At 41.9% G+C, this 19,041-nt stretch overlaps 1 protein-coding gene across 2 annotated transcripts in view; it reads right to left on the reverse strand.

Moving 5' to 3' along the window:
• Window positions 1-19,041, reverse strand: part of LOC133448268 (filamin-B-like) — a 75,236-nt gene that overhangs the window by 27,721 nt on the left and 28,474 nt on the right. For both annotated transcript variants that reach the window (XM_061726640.1, XM_061726639.1), the window contains exons 9-23: window positions 17,877-18,077; window positions 17,663-17,800; window positions 15,528-15,654; window positions 13,967-14,103; window positions 12,878-13,071; window positions 12,684-12,797; window positions 11,485-11,628; window positions 9,397-9,520; window positions 7,672-7,832; window positions 7,497-7,587; window positions 7,275-7,429; window positions 6,211-6,328; window positions 6,049-6,128; window positions 3,398-3,583; window positions 2,349-2,663 (exon numbers count right to left, since the gene is read on the reverse strand). In XM_061726640.1, the coding sequence (XP_061582624.1) occupies window positions 2,349-2,663; window positions 3,398-3,583; window positions 6,049-6,128; window positions 6,211-6,328; window positions 7,275-7,429; window positions 7,497-7,587; window positions 7,672-7,832; window positions 9,397-9,520; window positions 11,485-11,628; window positions 12,684-12,797; window positions 12,878-13,071; window positions 13,967-14,103; window positions 15,528-15,654; window positions 17,663-17,800; window positions 17,877-18,077 (2,285 nt within the window). The remainder of the gene's footprint in view (window positions 1-2,348; window positions 2,664-3,397; window positions 3,584-6,048; window positions 6,129-6,210; window positions 6,329-7,274; window positions 7,430-7,496; window positions 7,588-7,671; window positions 7,833-9,396; window positions 9,521-11,484; window positions 11,629-12,683; window positions 12,798-12,877; window positions 13,072-13,966; window positions 14,104-15,527; window positions 15,655-17,662; window positions 17,801-17,876; window positions 18,078-19,041) is intronic.

Here is a 19,041-nt window from a genome sequence, read left to right on the forward strand (position 1 = left end):
ATCATTCACCATCAACTGGCCTCAACACGCTCTTCCACAAATGACCCACCCTGGATAACCACCACCAACCAACCCCTCTCCAGTCCTCTCACCAATTTCACTCCGGTATCAGAACACACCATCTCAGAACTCATTCGTAAAGCCAAAACCACCACCTGTCAGCTTGATCCCCTCCCCACCCTGCTTGTCAAAGCATGTCTGCCATCCATTTCCCCCATGATTACCAAAATAATTAATTCTTCCCTCACCACTGGAACCGTTCCCCCAATCCTGAAACTAGCTGCCATCACACCCACCCTAAAAAAACCAGGTGCAGACCCATCTGACCTCAATCACTACAGGCCCATCTCCAACCTTCCCTTCATCTCCAAAACTCTGGAAAAGGTGGTAGCAGCACAATTACAGTCCCACCTAAACTCAAATAACCTCCACGAACCCTTCCAATCCGGTTTCCGCCCCAATCACAGCACTGAAACAGCCCTGGTTAAAATCACCAACGACCTCCTCCGTGCAGCTGACTCGGGCCTACTCACCATCCTCATCCTCCTGGACCTCAGCGCAGCTTTCGACACCATTTCTCACCCAATACTCCTGGACCGCCTGGCTGGCATTGGGATCACTGGTGTTGCACTCTCCTGGCTTTCATCTTACCTCACTGACCGTCAACAGTTTGTCCAACTACAGAACCATAAATCCAGGTGCACGGGTGTCACAATGGGTGTCCCCCAGGGGTCAGTATTGGGTCCACTTCTCTTCACCATCTACCTCCTACCCCTAGGTTCAATTCTCCGGCACCATGGGATCCATTTTCACACTTACGCCGATGACACACAGATATATATCTCCTCCAACCCCACCGCTGCCATTCCTCCCGCTTCCCTCACCACCTGCCTACACGACATAAATACCTGGATGAGCAATAACTTCCTCAAACTCAACGGCACTAAAACTGAGGCTCTTCTCATCGGCTCCAAATCCACCCTCACCAAGTCACAACCCTCTCCCGCCCCTCCCATCATCATCGACGGCTTCCCGGTACCCTTTTCCCCCCACGTCAAGAGCCTCGGCGTCATTCTGGACAATACACTCTCATTTGCACCTCACATCCACAACATCACCCGGACTGCATTCTTCCACCTCCGCAACATCTCCAGACTTCGTCCAGCACTGTCCCAATCCAGCACCGAAATTCTGGTCCACTCATTCGTCACATCCCGTATCGATTACTGTAATGCTCTCCTCACTGGCCTCCCAACCAAACTCACCAACAAACTACAACTCATTCAGAACTCGGCCGCCCGGATCATCACCCGCATCAAGTCATCTGACCACATCACCCCCGTTCTTATCCAACTCCACTGGCTCCCAGTCCAATACCGTATCATTTATAAAAACCTCCTCCTCACCCACAAAGCCCTTCACAACCTAGCCCCCACCTACCTCTGTGACCTACTGAAAGAATACACCCCCTCCCGTACCCTCCGCTCAACCTCTGCTGGACTTCTTTCCACTCCCACCTCACACCTTAGCAGCATGGGTGCCCGAGCTTTCAGTTGTACGGCACCCAGACTCTGGAACTCCCTCCCCCCATACATAAGACAAATAGACTCCATCACCACATTCAAAACACAACTCAAGACTCACCTGTTTAAACTTGCCCATTCACTTTGACCGGTCACCACACACTACCTCCCACCATACTGTTATCTGTACTGTTGCTCCTTGATTGTCTATTTGTATGTATTGTGTTTGTGTGTATGTATTATAATTTCTACTGTATTACTATTATATTTCCTGTATTGTATTGTTTGTTTTTATTCTGTAAGGTGACCTTGGGTGACATGAAAGGCGCCGTTAAATAAAATGAATTATTATTATTATTATTATATTATAAATTCAATAGTAAATATATTCTAAATCACTGTAGGCGATGAGTGTATAGTATAGTAGTATGAGTATATTATAATGGATGAGTATATTATGATATGTAGTATATTTATACTTCTATAAATAGAGGTATGGGTATATTATAAATTATAAAGTCGTTGCAAACTATTTTGCTCAAAAGTGGAAACAGATCTGGTGATAGTAGCAAATATTGTTACTTAAGATGTGGATAGTTTTGGTTGGTTACTTAATCTTTTATTTTTGTTTCAAATTTCAGGAATTCTAGTGAATGCTTTTCACCCTTTTTGGTATTATTGTAATCTTTGTATGTCTATGTGTGGACCCCAGGAAGAATAGTCTTCCCATGGTGAAGACTAATGGGGATCCTTTTTAAATAAACAAACAAAACAAAATGTGGACATCAGAGTCTCCGGCTCCCCCTCAACGCCCAGCAGCCTCACCTTTGCTCTCTTCAGGCCCGGCCCGGAGGCCACCACCTTGGAGGGGTCGAAGGGCATCTGGACGTCGGCTCTGAAAGGAGACCCGGGGATGTGGACGTTCTCGAAGAGGATGTTGACCAGGTAGTCGCCGGGCTCGCTGGGCAGGTACGACACCGAGCAGGTGCCGTCACCGTTGTCCGAACACTCGATCTTGGCCTCCGTCGGCCCCTCCACCGTCAGGCCCAGGCCGCCGGTGCCGGCGCCTTTCGTGTCGATGGTGAACTCTGCCGGGTTCCCCACCAAACCGCCTTTCAGGCCGGGGCCGAACGCCTTCACCTGCAACCAGAACCAGTTTAGAAACAACAGACTAGGGCTGGGCGATATGGACCAAAAGTCATATCGATATTTTCTAGCTGAATGGCGATACTTGATATATATCGATATTTTTTCTGTGCCATAATTGGGGTTTCCCCCATAGCATTATAGCATAGCATCTCTGTTAGCTTCATTTTTTTCTGAGGCAAACCCTTAAAAAAAACAAATAAAAATGCCAAATGTCACACAGGTACTGTACCTATATTAACAGAGGTCTGCACAATATCAAAATGTATAAAACAAATGAAATAAACTGCCTGCATATATATATAGAATAAAAATGCTTCTTGAATAAAATAAAACAAATATCCCTTTCCTGCATAACAATTAAATTAAAATACACTGTGCAATTAATACAATGTAGACAGTAACAGGCAGACTTTTCCACTGAGGTTGACAGTTGTGCAAATAACAAAACATTTGTGCAAATCTCAAATAAATCATTCAAGTCAATTTGTCACAAAATAAGCTATATCAAAATCATAAAAAAAAAAAATATATATATATATACATATTTTTTTTTTTTTTTTTTTTTTTTTTTTTTAAATCGATATAAACAATATCGTCTCGTACCATATCGCGTTTGAAAATATATCGATATATATTAAAATCTCGATATATCGCCCAGCCCTACAACAGACTTTGGTTTTCCTGGTGTTTAATGGACAAAAACTAGGAGCACGTGCTGGTCTTGCCTTGCTGGGGTCCGGAGGCAGACTGGCCTCCACGGGGAAGGGGCTCCCAGGGACCGGGTGTCCGTCGTAGGAAACGCTCACGGCGTGCACGCCCTCCTCCGTCGGGGTGTATCGGACCAGGTGGACGTCGGCTTTGCCGGGCTGAGGCTCCACCTTGCAGGGGATCGCCTGCTGGCCCGGACTCATCTGGACACAGACGACCAGGAATTAATGAATGAATGGTCTTTATTTCGGTCTTAAACCTTGTACAAGTTAAGCCATTTATACAAAACAAAAAATGAAAAAAGTTAAATAAACATTGCTTTTGCTGAAAAGGTTGGAGCCGTAGTTTATAGTGCCTACTCTTTTTATCTTGTGATCAACTTAAATCTGAAACATTAGCAATAATCCGTGAAAACAAACAATGCATAAAGAAGACAAAAAAAATAAGAAAATAAAATTGACGTTTCACATTTTAGAACAGGGGTGTCAAACTCATTTTGCTTGGCGGGCCGGATTTGACCAATTTTTTTCTCGTGGGCCGCACGCTCAAAATAACAAAAAAGGTGCGAAAATGTTTTTTTCAAATTCTTTTTTTTTTGCTATTGTTATCTAATCCAATATCAGTTTAGTTAATTTTAAAGGAAATATGCACTTTGTTTACACTAATTATGTAAAATATATTTCTTCAGGATCTTTTCTTGAAATTTCTCGTTTTTTTTTCAAATTATGTAAGATACTTTTAATATCATTTTACAGACATAAACAGAAACAAGTATGTTTTTTTTTATATTTCACTTTTTTATAGGAAATTTAATTAAAAGCAAAATCTTTCTTATTACATCCGAGAGTGTTTCTATGTGATTTAGAGATTTTTCCAGTACAATTAAGTGTATTTATTTTTAAAAATTGGCGTGGATATTTACGCCAGTGTGCCGAAAAAGTTTATTTTGTCACTATCCTCGTATTCAAAACTGAAATTCTCCGAATAAATATCTTCTATCATCTTTTTTAGCAGTGATATTTTTCCTACGAAAATATATAATAGTAGTCAGTTAATAAAAATAAACGACCGTCTACAAAGAAATAAAATCGGCAAATGCATTCTAGAAAACTAAAAAAATGTCGAAAACTGCTCTCTTTGTGGAATAACGATGGATTTGTAGAAGAAATATATTATCGGATATGCTGCGATTCATGGCAATTATTTATGCCTTCCTTTTTAGTAAATTAACATTTCGTTTTTTTGCGTTGGAAACTTCTCGCGGGCCGCATGAAAACCTCTCTCGGGCCGCACATTTGACACCCCTGATCTAGAATGTTTGTGATAATATACTTCATAGTGATAATGTTTTATATTTATTTACAATATTTTCTTTAAACATTTTCTTGAACTTGTAGATAGAATTGCACATTTTTAGGTCGTTGTCACAACTATTCCATATTTCTCTAGCCTTAATTGATGTACATCTCTTTTTAATATTTGTTCTTACTGTCGTCGTGTCAAACATGAGTTTCCCCCTCAGGTCATAGCGGGTTTTTATTTGGAACAAATCCTGAATGCAGTTTCTGCTGTTCTTTAAAAGGCAAATAAAACAGTTTTCTGCTCTACTATGTCATGGAATTTTAGTATTATATTTAATAGAGATTATTTGTTGGTTCATAATCATCCTTAAAGTCGTTTTCTGTAATAAGAAAATAGGGTTTGTATTTGTTTTATAGGTGTTACCCCATATTTTTGAGAATTGAGACAGTAAGGAAATTGGTCTGTAGTTGTTGAAAAGGTGTCTCTCCGTTTTTGAAAATGTGAACATTTCATTCCCTCTACGTCTCCTCCCATGAAGCTGAAATCACGTGCCCGTCAGGGCTCTAAATTAACACTTGCCAACTGCAGATGAAAATTCATTTTGGCGTGTATTAATAAAAACTCACTTGCCGTCTTAGCCGGTGATAAAAGAGTAAGCAATGTCGCGGGAAGCGGTTTCTATGGGAACGCGTCAGTATTGGCTGCCGCGCGAGTGTGTGCGTAGATCACTCTCGGGTTGGAAAGACTTTAGATAAACCCCGACAAATACAAACACAAACAAGATGTGGCAATGGTTGGGACTGATTTAGATGGGGCCTCCGAGTCCGAAGTGAGTTCAGACAATGTTTAACCTTTACATACAGTATCCCCCTCATAATTAGTCTCTCTGTACATAAGTGTGTAATTTTGTGTATTATCTGCACTAAAACATGTTTAGAGAGTTGTAAAACATTATTGTATATTAAGGGTCACGTCAAAATAAATTGTCAAATTTCTAGCTAAAAAGAAAAGTGTTAATGTTTGTTTATTTTTATGTACAAAAAATGTGTAAAATTAGATCCATGAATATTTAAATGTTAGGATAATTTTTGTACGTATTTCAGTTTCATTTTAATTGGATATACATTCCGTACTTCACTGTAAGAGTAATTTAAAGCTTTTGTTAATAAAATGATCAAAATAATTAATTGGCTCTCATAATCTGTCTTTTGCACGGGAAGAAAATTGGCTAGTGGAAATTCTGGTTGGCTGGTAACTTCAGAAACTTACCAGCCACATTGGCTGGTGATTGAAAAAGTTAATTTAGAGCCCTGGTGCTCGTGTTGATCCACAAGTTAAAATTTAAAAAAAACATTGCATCACTCACCACCGCCACCTCCAGGCGACCTTGACCTCCTGCTCCCTTGGTGTCCACCATGAACTGCTGCTCCTGGTCGACCTCCACTCCTGTTTGAATCATTAAAATCAGTAGCTGCTTACAATGATCTTCATCACACTAGAGACGCTCAGAGCTGGAACGACTCCCTACTTCCGTCCAGATTGTCCACGGAAACCTTGCTGATGTCCAGCGGGGCGGCAACTCCAACCGTGAAGGGGCTCTTGGAGATGGGATCTCCTCCGAACGTCACCACGATGGTCATCTCGCCCTGCAGAGAGGCCCGTTTAGTGGCTTTACTTGCACTTGAGTTTATCAACAGGGGGGCCGCGGACCCCTACTGGTCCGTGGTGTAATTGCAAGGGGAAAGAATTTCATATGGTTGTAACTTTTTTCCTGCAAAAAAATAAATAAAAATTAAAGCTGCAAGCAGCGATGAACGGGCCCTCACGCGTGCACTTTTCATCAATAAATGTCAAGGACTCAAAACAGATGACATCACCCACGACTCTGTATGTCAAACCATTCAAAAGTTATGCCAGAAAGTAGGAACAATCAAATATGGACCAATCAGATGAAGGGTGGGGGCACTTTTTGGCGTCTAGCATTGCCACGGTAACACTTTTGACTGAGAAAAGTAAGGTGCATCGTCGCAGGATCAATACGCACATTTTGATGTATAACACACCTGGGTGCACGTTACGGATCGGGCGAAGAAGCGGCCGAAGAAATGGCATAAATTGCGGCAAAATTACACAATTAATTCAAAATGGCCGACTTCCTGTTCGATTTCGGCCATGGCGCCAACAGACTTTTCCTTAAGTTGCGACATGATACAGGTGTGTACCGATTTTCGTGCATGTACGTCAAACCGTATTGCGGGGCTTGAGGCACAAAGTTTTATAGGGGGCGCTGTTGAGCCATTAGGCCACACCCATTAATGCAAACCATTAAATATCACATTTTTTGCACCAGGCCTGGCTTGCGTGCAAAATTTGGTGACTTTTGGGGCACGTTTAGGGGGCAAAAAGGCCCTCATTTCGTCGTAAGAAAAACGAGAAAAATAATAAAAACGAGAACGACAATTCCTACAGATACAATAGGGCCTTCAGTTGTTGGGCCGTAACTATGGGGGGGGTCCAGGACCCGTAAAGGTTGAGAACCGCGGGTTCAGACCTGCAACGCCTCATTCACGTGCAGGTAAACGGACGCCGTACCTCCTGTGCCGGCGTGTACTTGACGGTCTGAGAATAGTCGTAGTTGTCGATGATGTCGAAGTCCCTGACGGCGGCCGAGAAGGTGACGTCCAGCGGGGCTTTGCCGGCTCCTTTGGTCAGAACCGTGAAGTGGGTCGGCGTGCCGCTCTCCACGCCTGCAACGGAGAGAGATTATCTACCTGCTCTGTGATTGAACCCAAACCCCCCTGAGACGGGACTCACCGGAGCGGGCCAGGCCCGGACCCTCCGCCTTCACCTTCCCTGCGTCGTGGGACGGGCTGACCTTTACTGTGAAGGGGCTTTGCGGCACTTCCTGGGGGGACAAGTGCAGCGGTGTTACGTCGCTGCTGCAGCCGGACCGGCGGAGCAGACGTGTGTGTGTGTGTGTGTGTCGTACCTTGTTGGTGAACAGGACTTTGACGATGAGCCTGCCGGCGGCGGGCGGGACGTACTTGACGGTGAACGTGTCGTTGGCGTTGGGGATGATGTCGAAGTCGACGTCGGCCTCAGTGTCGCTGATCATGTTGGCGTCACACTTGATGCCAACGCTCACGTCGCCTGAACCAACGAAAACAGGTCAGAGACCGCAGTTTCTGTTTCTCCTTGAGGAGACTGACGTCTTTTTTTTTTTTTTTATTTATTCTGAATACAAGAAACTCGATATAAAGCGATATAAAGCCCTGAGAGTTTAACATGACGAAGAGGATCTGGCAACAACTGTCCACTAGTCACTAGTTCAAGATACAATTACCGCTAAGTATTTTATTTAAATAAGACCCTTTTTTTCCATAACTTAAATATAAAATCTCATCATTGGGATTAAACAGCGAAATATAGATCACTAAAAACAGAAAAACCCCAAAGAAAAGGAAATTGCAATATAAATTATAACCACCTCACACACCACATGATTCATTAAAGTGATTATAAAGATGTTAATATCTTGCTACCCAAGATGATTGATAAATAAAAAACAAAAATTAGTCTCTGGAACAAACTGATCTGTCATCTGCTGGTCTGACTATTAATTATATTTATTTTGTATTCAGCATAAAAAGACATCTTCTAGCTTTAAACCAAACAGAGCAACAACACTAAACCTGTCAGTGTCACTTTGAAGTTATTCAGTGTTCAATAAATTGATTATCTTTCATTTCGAACAAAAGCACAAAAAAAAAATGTACCATTGTAAACAAGTAGATGAGAATTTATAAACAGCAAATGTGTCATGCTCGAAGAAGTAATAAAAAAATTATGAACTCCACCCAAATCCATTGATTGCAGTATTATTTTGCTTTTTTAGATGGAAAATCTCTTGTCAAAATGTAATGAAAACAGCAGATTTACTTCTTCAGATGCGTCCTATCAACTTAGAGAACAGCATTTTCCCGTTCACCAAAACTACATTTACTTGACTATTTTTTATAGCGGCGGATCTGCGACCACTCAGCTGTTGAGAACGCAGGTTTTAAACACGCGTTTTATATTTTGTTTAATTTGAGAATATTTCATTGATTGGAGGTCTTGGTTGACTTGATTTAAGTACTATTCTATTTAGTTTTTTTTATGTTTAATTTTCATTTAAAAAAAAATACCGTAGTTTCCAAAAGTTGAAAATTAAACGAAAAGCTGTTTTTTTTCCCTTTACTGTACCGAAAATGAACCGAACTGTCATTTTTGTGTACCGTTACACCCCTATTATATTATTTTAATATACATTACATTTCAGTTTTCAATAAATTGATTGCAGTATTTTTTCGATTCAATAACAAAATGTAATGAAAACGGCAGAAACAGCAGATTTACTTCTTCAAATGCGATTTTTTGACAACATCGTTTTCTAGTTCACCAAAACTAAACCAACAGCAGAAAGCAACAGATGCCAGAAAAGCACAAAGTACTTTAAATCTTATTTAGGTAACTGATGGAGAGAAAGGCGTCTCGGTGGCGGTTTAAGTGCACGTTGCAGAGTTCAGGAGGGTCAGAGTGCTGGATGTTTCTGCCTTGAGCTCACCGTCTGCACATGCCAGCGGAAGGTGTGAGACGGAGACTCTCCGTCTGCACAGACGTCTATGTGTCTACGAGACCTGCTGTTTAACTTTAAGGTGTGTAGTTGTGTTACCGTCGCCCGCTCCGGTACAATCCACGGTGAAGTGCGTGGGCTCATTGGCCTTGAGTCCGGTTCTCTCCACCCCAGGACCGAACACCTTCACCATGTTGGGGTGGCTGCCTTTACCCACATTCACCTACAAGGAAATGAGAGAAAAACATCATGAAAAATCACCTCTGAGGTCTTATTACAGAGATTTAACACAAATGCGGATCACCACAAGGCTCAATACTGGACCCACTGTTTTATTTTACCTCTACTTTTATTTTGCCAATAAAAATTACATGGTGATACTTTCCATTTTTATTTTATTTTCAAACGTATTAATTTTTAATCATTTAACTCTTATTTCTTATTTCATTGTATTCTTGTATTTTGTACCCATCATATTTTATCTTTTGTAATATATGCCTTTTATTCAGCAGTTTTTAACTGTACAGCACTTTGGTCAACCTCAGTTTTAAACTGTGTTCGATAAATAAAGATTGAGTTTTTTATATTTATTCCTTTATTGATTACATGTCATTGATCCAGCTGCATTTCAGCTTGGTTCTAGTTCAATGGTGACACGGTGTTACATCAGATTTAGTGAGAATTTTTGCTTGAAAAAGGGGCTTTATTGCCATCAGTTCAAATTATAATTAAGTATTTTATGAAATAAGACATTATTCCTATACATTGAATATAAAATCTCATAATTGGGATTAAACTGCAAAATATAGGAACTAAATGAGAAACCCCCCCAAAAAAGGAAAATGCAACATAATTTATAATCACCTCAAACACCACATGATTGATTAAAGTGATTATAAAGGCTTGTTAAGTAATATCTCGCTACCCAAGATGAGATTGATAAATAAAAAACAGAAATTAGTCTCTGGAACACAAACTGATCCGTCATCTGCTGGTTTGAAAAAAAATAAAGGTCTTAAAAATAAAGTCTTCCAGACTAAAAGCCTGAAAAACCCTGAGGATCAAGCAGCAGACAGATTTAGTGAACACGCCTGCAGATTACAGTTCTCATTTCTCCAACTTGTGATGAAGATGTCACTGCGGCGGCAGCTGGGTGTGACTCGCCTCCATCAATCGACGAGTCAAAGCAAGACGAAGTCTGGACCTGCTTTTAAAGTCTCTCTAAGCCAAATAAACTGGAACTGCTTTAAACGAGTGAAGACTTGTTCTGCAGATCTTTGCAAACACACGCAGCGTTTGAGTTCATCACACCTTCATGCAGAAAAACCTTTAAAAACCTCAGAATGCAACCAAATTCAATGGTTTTCATTCTTATAAACAAATTAACTAATTCGCTCACGGCAAACTTCTGTCAGCGACACTTTAAATGTCTGAAACGCTGCACAAACATGCTCAGATACAAACCCATCAGACCTGTTTGACTTGAGCATGAAACTATAAAAACGTCAAAGACGACAGCTGATAAACTGATTCAGGAGATGCAGAAGAAAGAAGAAAACTATTGATAGTAGATTAAAAGAAGATGATAACGTATTGATACTGAGCTGAGTTAAGGGGTCAAAGTCGACCCTGAATGACCTGAAAGTTGTTTCTTAAGTTGTGTTTTACTTGGATGGATATTTTAAATCAGTGATGTCATAATAAATTAGGATAAGAACAAAAGTTTTTTTTCCCATTCAAACAAACGCATGAATGATTAGCTCATTTGTTATGTTCCCTTCCTGTATTTACTCGCCCCACACCTGTTCTGGATCGGACCGATTAGCGAGAGCACGCATTAGTCAGTCTCTGGCTCCGGAGCCGATCGGCTTCATAAATCACTCGCAGGTAAAGATGCTTCTGCTGGGAAAACCTGCTTCCTGGGATTCACATCAACTTCCTAAATGTGTCCTAACTTTTCCACTGAGCATGCTCAGACTAATCCAGTTTGTCGTGTGTGAACCTCTCCCCGGTACACGAGGAGATAAGAGGTTTCAGTTCTTTTGATCTCTTCACCTCCAACTTATTGAAACCTTCCTCAGATATGCATCGACAACTTTGATGCTTCCCGTTTTAAAGAGCTCCCGACCCGACGGTCGGATCTGGGCTCGTCCCGGTTCCCCCGAGGCGGCTGCTGCTGTTTCTTACCCTGAAGGGGCTGTCGGGGATGCCGACCCCCCCCCAGGAGACGATCACCGTGTGCTTGAGGGGGGAGGTGGGTTGGTAGCTGCACTGGTACAGCCCGTCGCCTTTGCTCCTCACCTTCGCTTCCACAGGAAGTCCTTGTGCATCCTGACAAACACAAACACAGGAACCCTGTGAGGTCAAAGCTGCACAAGCTGGAAGCTGCAAAGGAATGTTTGACTTGTTTTAGGAGGACATTTGCAGGTTTTCCTTGTTTGGTGAAGTAACCACTTGGTAACTAGTGTTTTTGTCAGTCCGTTTCAATTTTAGCTTTAGTCTCCCCATCTTTTTCTTTTTTGTCGACACATTGGGTTTTCTTTTCCACGTCTATGTAGGAAAGTGTATCCAAAGATGTTCTCATCTTCTTCTCCAACCCCAGAAAAGATCCCTGCGTTTCTCTATGTAACTTTGTTTTTAATGGATGTGAACCTAGAGCTCTGCGTTAACGGCATCAGCCTCTAACTCTGCAGCTGCATCTTCTGGATCTGATTCCTGCTGCAGCGACTGGGATTGAGGACTAACGTCACCCAGCAGAACTAAACCAGAGAAACTACTGAAAACATGGACATTAAACCAGAGAAACTACTGAAAACATGGACATTAAACCAGAGAAACTACTGAAAACATGGACATTAAACCAGAGGAAACTACTGAAAACATGGACATTAAACCAGAGAAACTACTAAAAACATGGACATTAAACCAGAGAAACTACTGAAAACATGGACATTAAACCAGAGAAACTACTGAAAACATGGACATTAAGGATCTTTGCTAGAACATTTCGTCTCGTTCTGGTCAACGAAGATGAAGACACATTTTAGCAGAGTTTTTATTTCGTAATCTACATTTTAGTCTCATTTTTATTCCTCTACGATATTGCATTATATATTTAATTATCTTTATCGTCACATGACCAGCTTTTTCGTTGCGTCTCGTTTTCCTCAGGTGATAAAGGTTCGTTGATGATGATATTTAGTCATAATTTTCATTGACAAAAGCAACTTTATTGGTAACTGAACCAAACACGGGGAGAACATTTCCTGCAAGCTGCAGAAATCAACGGTAATAAACGTGTCCAGTGTTTAATATGTTTTTGCAGCATCCAAACAATATAAACTAACTGGAAAAGGATGCAGAGAAGCTTTAAAACTGCCTCTTACCTGCACAGAGACTTTCAGGGGTCCTTTCCCAGCAGCCTCGGCGCTGACGGTGAACTCGGCGGGTTGGTTGACCAGGCAGCCGCTCTTCTCCAGGCCCGGCCCGGACGCGCTGACCTGCAGCCACAGAACCAGACGTGAAACACAGAACTACCCCGAGTCGCGTCTGGAAAGGTCCGGAGGGCCCGGGCGCCCACCTTCTCCGGGTGGCTGCTGTTGTCGTCGGCAACGATCTGGGCCATGAAGGGGCTGAACTCGATGTCCTCTTCGTCGCAGGTCACGCGGATGGCGTACTCGCCGGGCTCCGTGGGCCAGTAGCGGACGTCGCACGACCCGTCGTTTCGGTCCTCGCACTCGATCTTGGCCTGGGACGGGCCCTCGATGGCGAAGCCTTTAGTAAGTTCATATTTATTACGTTCAATCACAAGCATAAAAATCAACAAACAAGATAACAAACATCCACAGGTTTTTCCCTGGTCAACATTGTGATTATTTTGACTGAAAAAGTCTGGGCATGAAGCATAAAGCTTATCTTGTCCACCTTTTAATAGAATAGAATATACAAAAAGAACAAATGAAGTATCATGAAGCTACACAAAATAATAATGGTAATAATAATGGTAATAATAATAATAGCTCTGAAAACAAAGTGAAAAGATGAAACCGACAAAACCAATTTAGGTTGTCATTTCATCTCATGCATGTGTACATTCTTCTTTGTTTGCTTATGTACACAGGACTGTCAGAAAATTTGAATATTGTGATAAAGTTCTTTATTTTCTGTAATGCAATTAAAAAAAACAAAAATGTCATACATTCTGGATTCATTACAAATCAACTGAAATATTGCAAGCCTTTCATTATTTTAATATTGCTGATTATGGTTTACAGTTTAAGATTAAGATTCCCAGAATATTCAAATTTTTTGAGATAGGATATTTGAGTTTTCTTACGCTGTAAGCCATGATCAGCAATATTAAAATAATAAAAGGCTTGCAACATTACAGTTGATTTGTAATGAATCCAGAATGTATGACATTTTTGTTTTTGTAATTGCATTACAGAAAATCACAATATTCTAATTTTCTGAGACAGTCCTGTATATGTGTCCATTACCTTTGCTTTGAATAATATATTGTATGCTTTTATTTTCGTTTGCTAGTTTAAGGTCGTTTAATGAGTTCCACAGTTTTACTCTGGCCTAGAGCCTGGAGGTGCGGCGGGTCAGAATCAGGCAGGTTTACAGGTTTACACCCCCCCCCCCGTAACGGTACCGGTAAACTCACCCAGGACTCCCGCGTCAGCGTCGACCGACTCCACCACGAAGGCTGCAGCTTTACCCACAATGCCTCCCTCCAAGCCAGGTCCCCACGCCCTGATCTGCTGGGGTCCCGCCTTGGCGCCGACCGCCACCTCGAACGGACTGACGAGAGAAAACAGGACGTGTCAGTCAACCTTCTCGTGCCAGGCAGCTTCTGTTGAAGCCGATCAAGAGTTGGTGGAAAACGTGCGTCTGATGAAAAGCTGAGACGTTTCTGGTTCTGGAGCGTGGTAGCGGCTCCACAGGCCTCGACCAGCTTCCTGGGTCACGTCTTCCAGCACGTTGGTGCCAGGACCGGCGGATCATTCGCTAGTTTTCTCTTAAACTCTTAATCACCTTTTCAAATCGCTGCAGAGAACATCAGCTTGTTGGTGGATGAACTGAAATCGTTTTTCAATTTCACCAGTCAAGGTTCTGGTCATTAATGCATTAGGTAAACGATTATTTCTAAAAACTATGAATCGGATGATTATTTTATCCATTAGTCGACTCATTTAATGAATAATTGGATGATTATTCTTCTGTTTTTTGATTAATAAAAACCATAATGTTTCAAAAAAAACAAAAAAAAAACATCCTTTATTTGTCGTCCTCCCACTCAGGAAGTGTGAGAACCTTTCCTCGGTACACCTGGAGATTTTGATTTGATTTATTTTATTTTTGTACATGATAATACACTGATTGCACAGATAATCAGAGGTTTGTTAGTTCTTCTGACCTTTTCAGCTCCAACTTCTTCAAACCTTCGTCAGATTTGTAATATAGTTTATTAAACAGTTTTGTAAAGCAAAATAAAAATATTGAATAATTTATAGAAATAAAAAAGGCCAGCCTGTTTGTTAAAAATAACATATTTGGATAAAACGGGTCACCGTTTCACACTAAATATTTGTATTACATAAAAAAGTCTCATCATGAAAGGAAACTTACGATGTCGGATGGAACTAAAACACTTGTTTTCGGTAGGAATCATTTTCCGGTGGCACTTTAAGCTTCTGCTAACCGATAAAAAAAAAAAAAACATTTTTTAATGCCGGTAAACGGAGTTATGACCAGAAAACATCAAATGTAGAAGCTGATGCATGTGATGTTTGTTTTTTCCACTTTAGATGCTCCAAGATGCTGGTGTGCTGGTCTGGTATCAACTCCAAAAAGTGTTTGGGACTAAATTTAAAGTATTCACATGCTTTTGATAACTTTTGGTTTTTTTTTTGCAGGCCTTTGTTGGCTGTGAGGAGGTTGCAGTTTCAGTCTCATCCTGCAGAGTGAGGACTGTTTGTTTAGGTGACCCACGTGTGAGTGGCAGACCACTTTTCATCAAGTTATCTACGCTCGGGTTACGTGAGCGACTTTCAAGCTCTGCAGGATAAAATCTGGACGTCTCAGAAACCTTGACTCCTCCAGAAATGAACATTTATATTCCCAGAACTCAAAAAAAACACCCCGACTCCGTCTTCATGCCTCTGCAGATCCGAAGCCCTGATATGAGATGAGGCAACCCGGTGAGGTAATGCTCTGTTCCTCACCTCTTTGGGATGTGCTGCCCCCCCCAGGTGATGGTGACCGTGTATTTGCCGGGGCTGTGGGGGTGGTACTCGTAGGAGAACACGCCGTCCTGACTGGAGAGCAGCTTCGCCGGCTCCTCAACACCCTCTGGATGAGACAAACACACCATCATCATCTAAGCAGGTCGTTGGGACGTTTCCCTCATTTCAAGCATGAACTTTGGCATGTTCTGACCAATGAAAAAGCGAAATGTTGAGAGAATTACGGGCGGGTGAATCAATGGTTTGGCACTTTTACAGAAGACAATAATGGATGTTTGACAGATCTTTTCCACGGTTGAGAAAAACCCATCTCTGGGGGGAAAGAAAAAAAAAAGGAAAAGATCTGGAGGGAAAGAAAACACAGAAATACAGCTGCTTCACCACGCGGCACAAACCGTTCACAAGGTTTATGATTACAAAGACCAGATTAGACTTGGGTGAAAACATCTTGAAAAAGGCAGAGCTCTCGTGGAAAGACGTGAAGGAGAGAAGAAAGAAAAATAAAAACACATGGGGAAGGTCTGGAGGGGCTCCAGCGACAGAATCATCCCTGTCAGAGAGGCAGTGAGAAGTTCTGCTCTGGATCACCGGCTTTTATTAACGTGACCGAGACACAAGCACATGAATGAAACTGTGAAACAGAGAGACAGAGGTTATTATTTATATATACAGAGGGATAGCGAGAGAAAGAAAGAAGGATAGCGTAGTGCAGTTATATCTGAACTTAAAGAGCAACTCTTCAACCAGTCGGCCGACTCATAACCAGAGTAAAAGTCCAACAACAACCAAATATTTTAAAGACCTAAGTGTATATGAGGCTTGAGAGGCATTAGTCACCAACGTGATGAAAATCAAACGCGTAAAAGTGTTTTTTGAAGCTTCACAGACTCTTTGTGCATCTTTCTCATCCTTCGTTCAGGGCTTAAAGCACGAATCAAAATGTCACATAATTGTGCGTAGGAGAGCATCTTCACGACAACATATTTTTAGTGAAACTCAAAAGGCGCAGGTTAGAGGTTGCTAAGCAACAAGCAGTTTTGGGGTAGTTACTCAAAAAAAGTAATCCATTACATATTACTAGTTACTTTAAAAAAGTAATCCCTTACACTACTTAGTTACTGGTTGCTGAAAGTAACTAGTTACATTACTAGTTACATTACTTTTGGATTACTCCGCAAGATCACCTGAGCTGCACCATAACTCGATTGCCAATGAACAACATATACAGGACTGTCTCAGAAAATTAGAATATTGATAGAGTTTTCTTAAGGCTTACAGTTTAAGAAAACTCAAATATCCTATCTCAAAAAATTTGAATATTCTGGGAATCTTAATCTTAAACTGTAAACCATAATCAGCAATATTAAAATAAAAAAAGGCCTGCAATATTTCAGTTGATTTGTAATGAATCCAGAATGTATGACATTTGGTTTTTTTTTTTTTTTTTTTTTTTTTTTTAAATTGCATTACAGAAAATAAAGAACTTTATCACAATATTCTAATTTTCTGAGACAGTCCTGTAGTTGGAACCTTATTACTGCAGTACCCAGATCAGCACCAGAAGTCCCGTAAAATCACGTAAGATCACGTTAAAGGCTTATTTATGGTTCTGCGTTACACCAACGCAGAACTTACGGCGTAGGGTACGCGGCGACGCGCACCCTACGCCGTAGGTTCTGTGTCGATTTAACGCGGAACCATAAATCAGCCTTAAGTCAGACAAGTGTTGCGCAACGCGTGAAGACGCATGAAAGGCAAGTTTGATTTTCTTTTCTGTTCTCCCGTTCTACATGTAGCTGAAAATCTTAAAGTAACTAAAGTAACGTATTTTTTTTTGTCTTAGAGTAACTATAACGGGATTACCCAAATTACAACTGTAACGCGTTACGCTACTGGCGAATGTAATCTTGTTACAGTAACGCGTTACTTTGTACCGCGTTACACCCAACACTGGCAACAAGTAACACTGTACCGTCACACCGTGTAACAGGAACAAAGCGATGTCATCTTGATGGTGATTGGCCGGAGCCATCAAACATATGTTGTTTTGAAGATGCTCAGCAACATTTCGACTCCAACGACCAGGTAAGATCTGCAGTTTTGTTTTCACTCACTGGGTCCTTTGACGACGACCTTCAGCTCTCCACTTCCTGCGTTCCTGGTGTCCACCTTGAAGTCCCCGACCTGACTCACCCTCAGGCCCGACGGCTGCAGCCCCCGACCCGTCGCCCTGCAGGCGCCCGGCGCGCACGCTGTCAGAGGAAATAGGTCAGCGACCGCTTCATCCGACGGCGTAAATGAAGAGTACGATGCGGCGGACCAACCCACCGGGTCCGATGTCGACGCTGAAGGGGCTTCTGGGAACCCCCACGCCTCCGAAAGTCACCGTGACCGTGTGCGGTCCGGCCTGCGTGGGCCTGTAGGTGCAGCGGTACATGCTGTCGCCCTTATCCTCCATCATCACCTCCACGCTGTTCTGGCGGCCCTGAGGGTCTCGGATCATCGCCGTCACATCCCCGGTGCCGGCGCCTTCGTCAACGAGGAAGAAGGAGGAGAAACTTTGATAAGAAAAAGGGCCAATCCCAATGTTCACCCTACTCACTACCACTTCACCCTCAAAATGAAGCCACAGCAGTAGGGCCCTTGTAATGTTCCCTAGGGATTGGGACACCACTTGCTACTTCACTGCGTGGTTTACGTTCGGGTACGTAAGCGACTGCGTAGTTACGTTTGCACATACGTCACAACATATCAGGAAGCCCAGAGCTAAAAGCTGTTTTAATTTCCGCTGTAGCGCTGTTAATATGCCACTTTATTAAGTTTTAATATTTTTTCCAGGCGTAAAAGTAACCGTTAAGATCCCCAACCTGGGCTCAGTTTATCCAAATAACGCCTGTTAAGAAATTTGCTCCGATGTTTTCGGGGATGATAAGAGCCGCCGGCTATTTATTGTTCCGCGTTAAATCGACGCGTACCCTACGCCGTAGGCTCTGCGTTGGTGTAACGCGGAACCATAAATCAGCCTTTATTCTGGAGAGATCTGAAAAAATGAGCAAGCGAGTGATTATGTACATTCACTGACTGAATATTATGAAAGTAAAATATATATTCTTGCTAGAAATGTAATCAAAACGCATTTTTATGCAGAAACTAACTCAAAATATAGATTTTATTCACCAAAAATTAGAAATGTCCGCCATGTTTTTTTTTGTGATTCAGTCTGCAAATGATGACGTAAAGCATTCTGGGAAATTTTCTCTAGCCCTCGGTCGGCGAGTCAGTATCTGAAATCCCTCTCTCTGAAGGGCCAGATTGATGCCCCCTAGCCCTCGTTATGTCCACTAGCCCTAGATGCAAAGAGGAATTGGGACACCACTACCCTCACGGGAAAGCGCAAAATTTAGGGGTAGGACTGAAAAGTAGGACTAGGGGGGGATTGGGACCGTCCCAAAGTCTTCAAAGGGCCGTAAAAATAAATAAAATCATGATAATT

The sequence above is a fragment of the Cololabis saira genome, chromosome 8 (assembly GCF_033807715.1).
Source record: "Cololabis saira isolate AMF1-May2022 chromosome 8, fColSai1.1, whole genome shotgun sequence".
Taxonomy (NCBI): domain Eukaryota; kingdom Metazoa; phylum Chordata; class Actinopteri; order Beloniformes; family Belonidae; genus Cololabis; species Cololabis saira.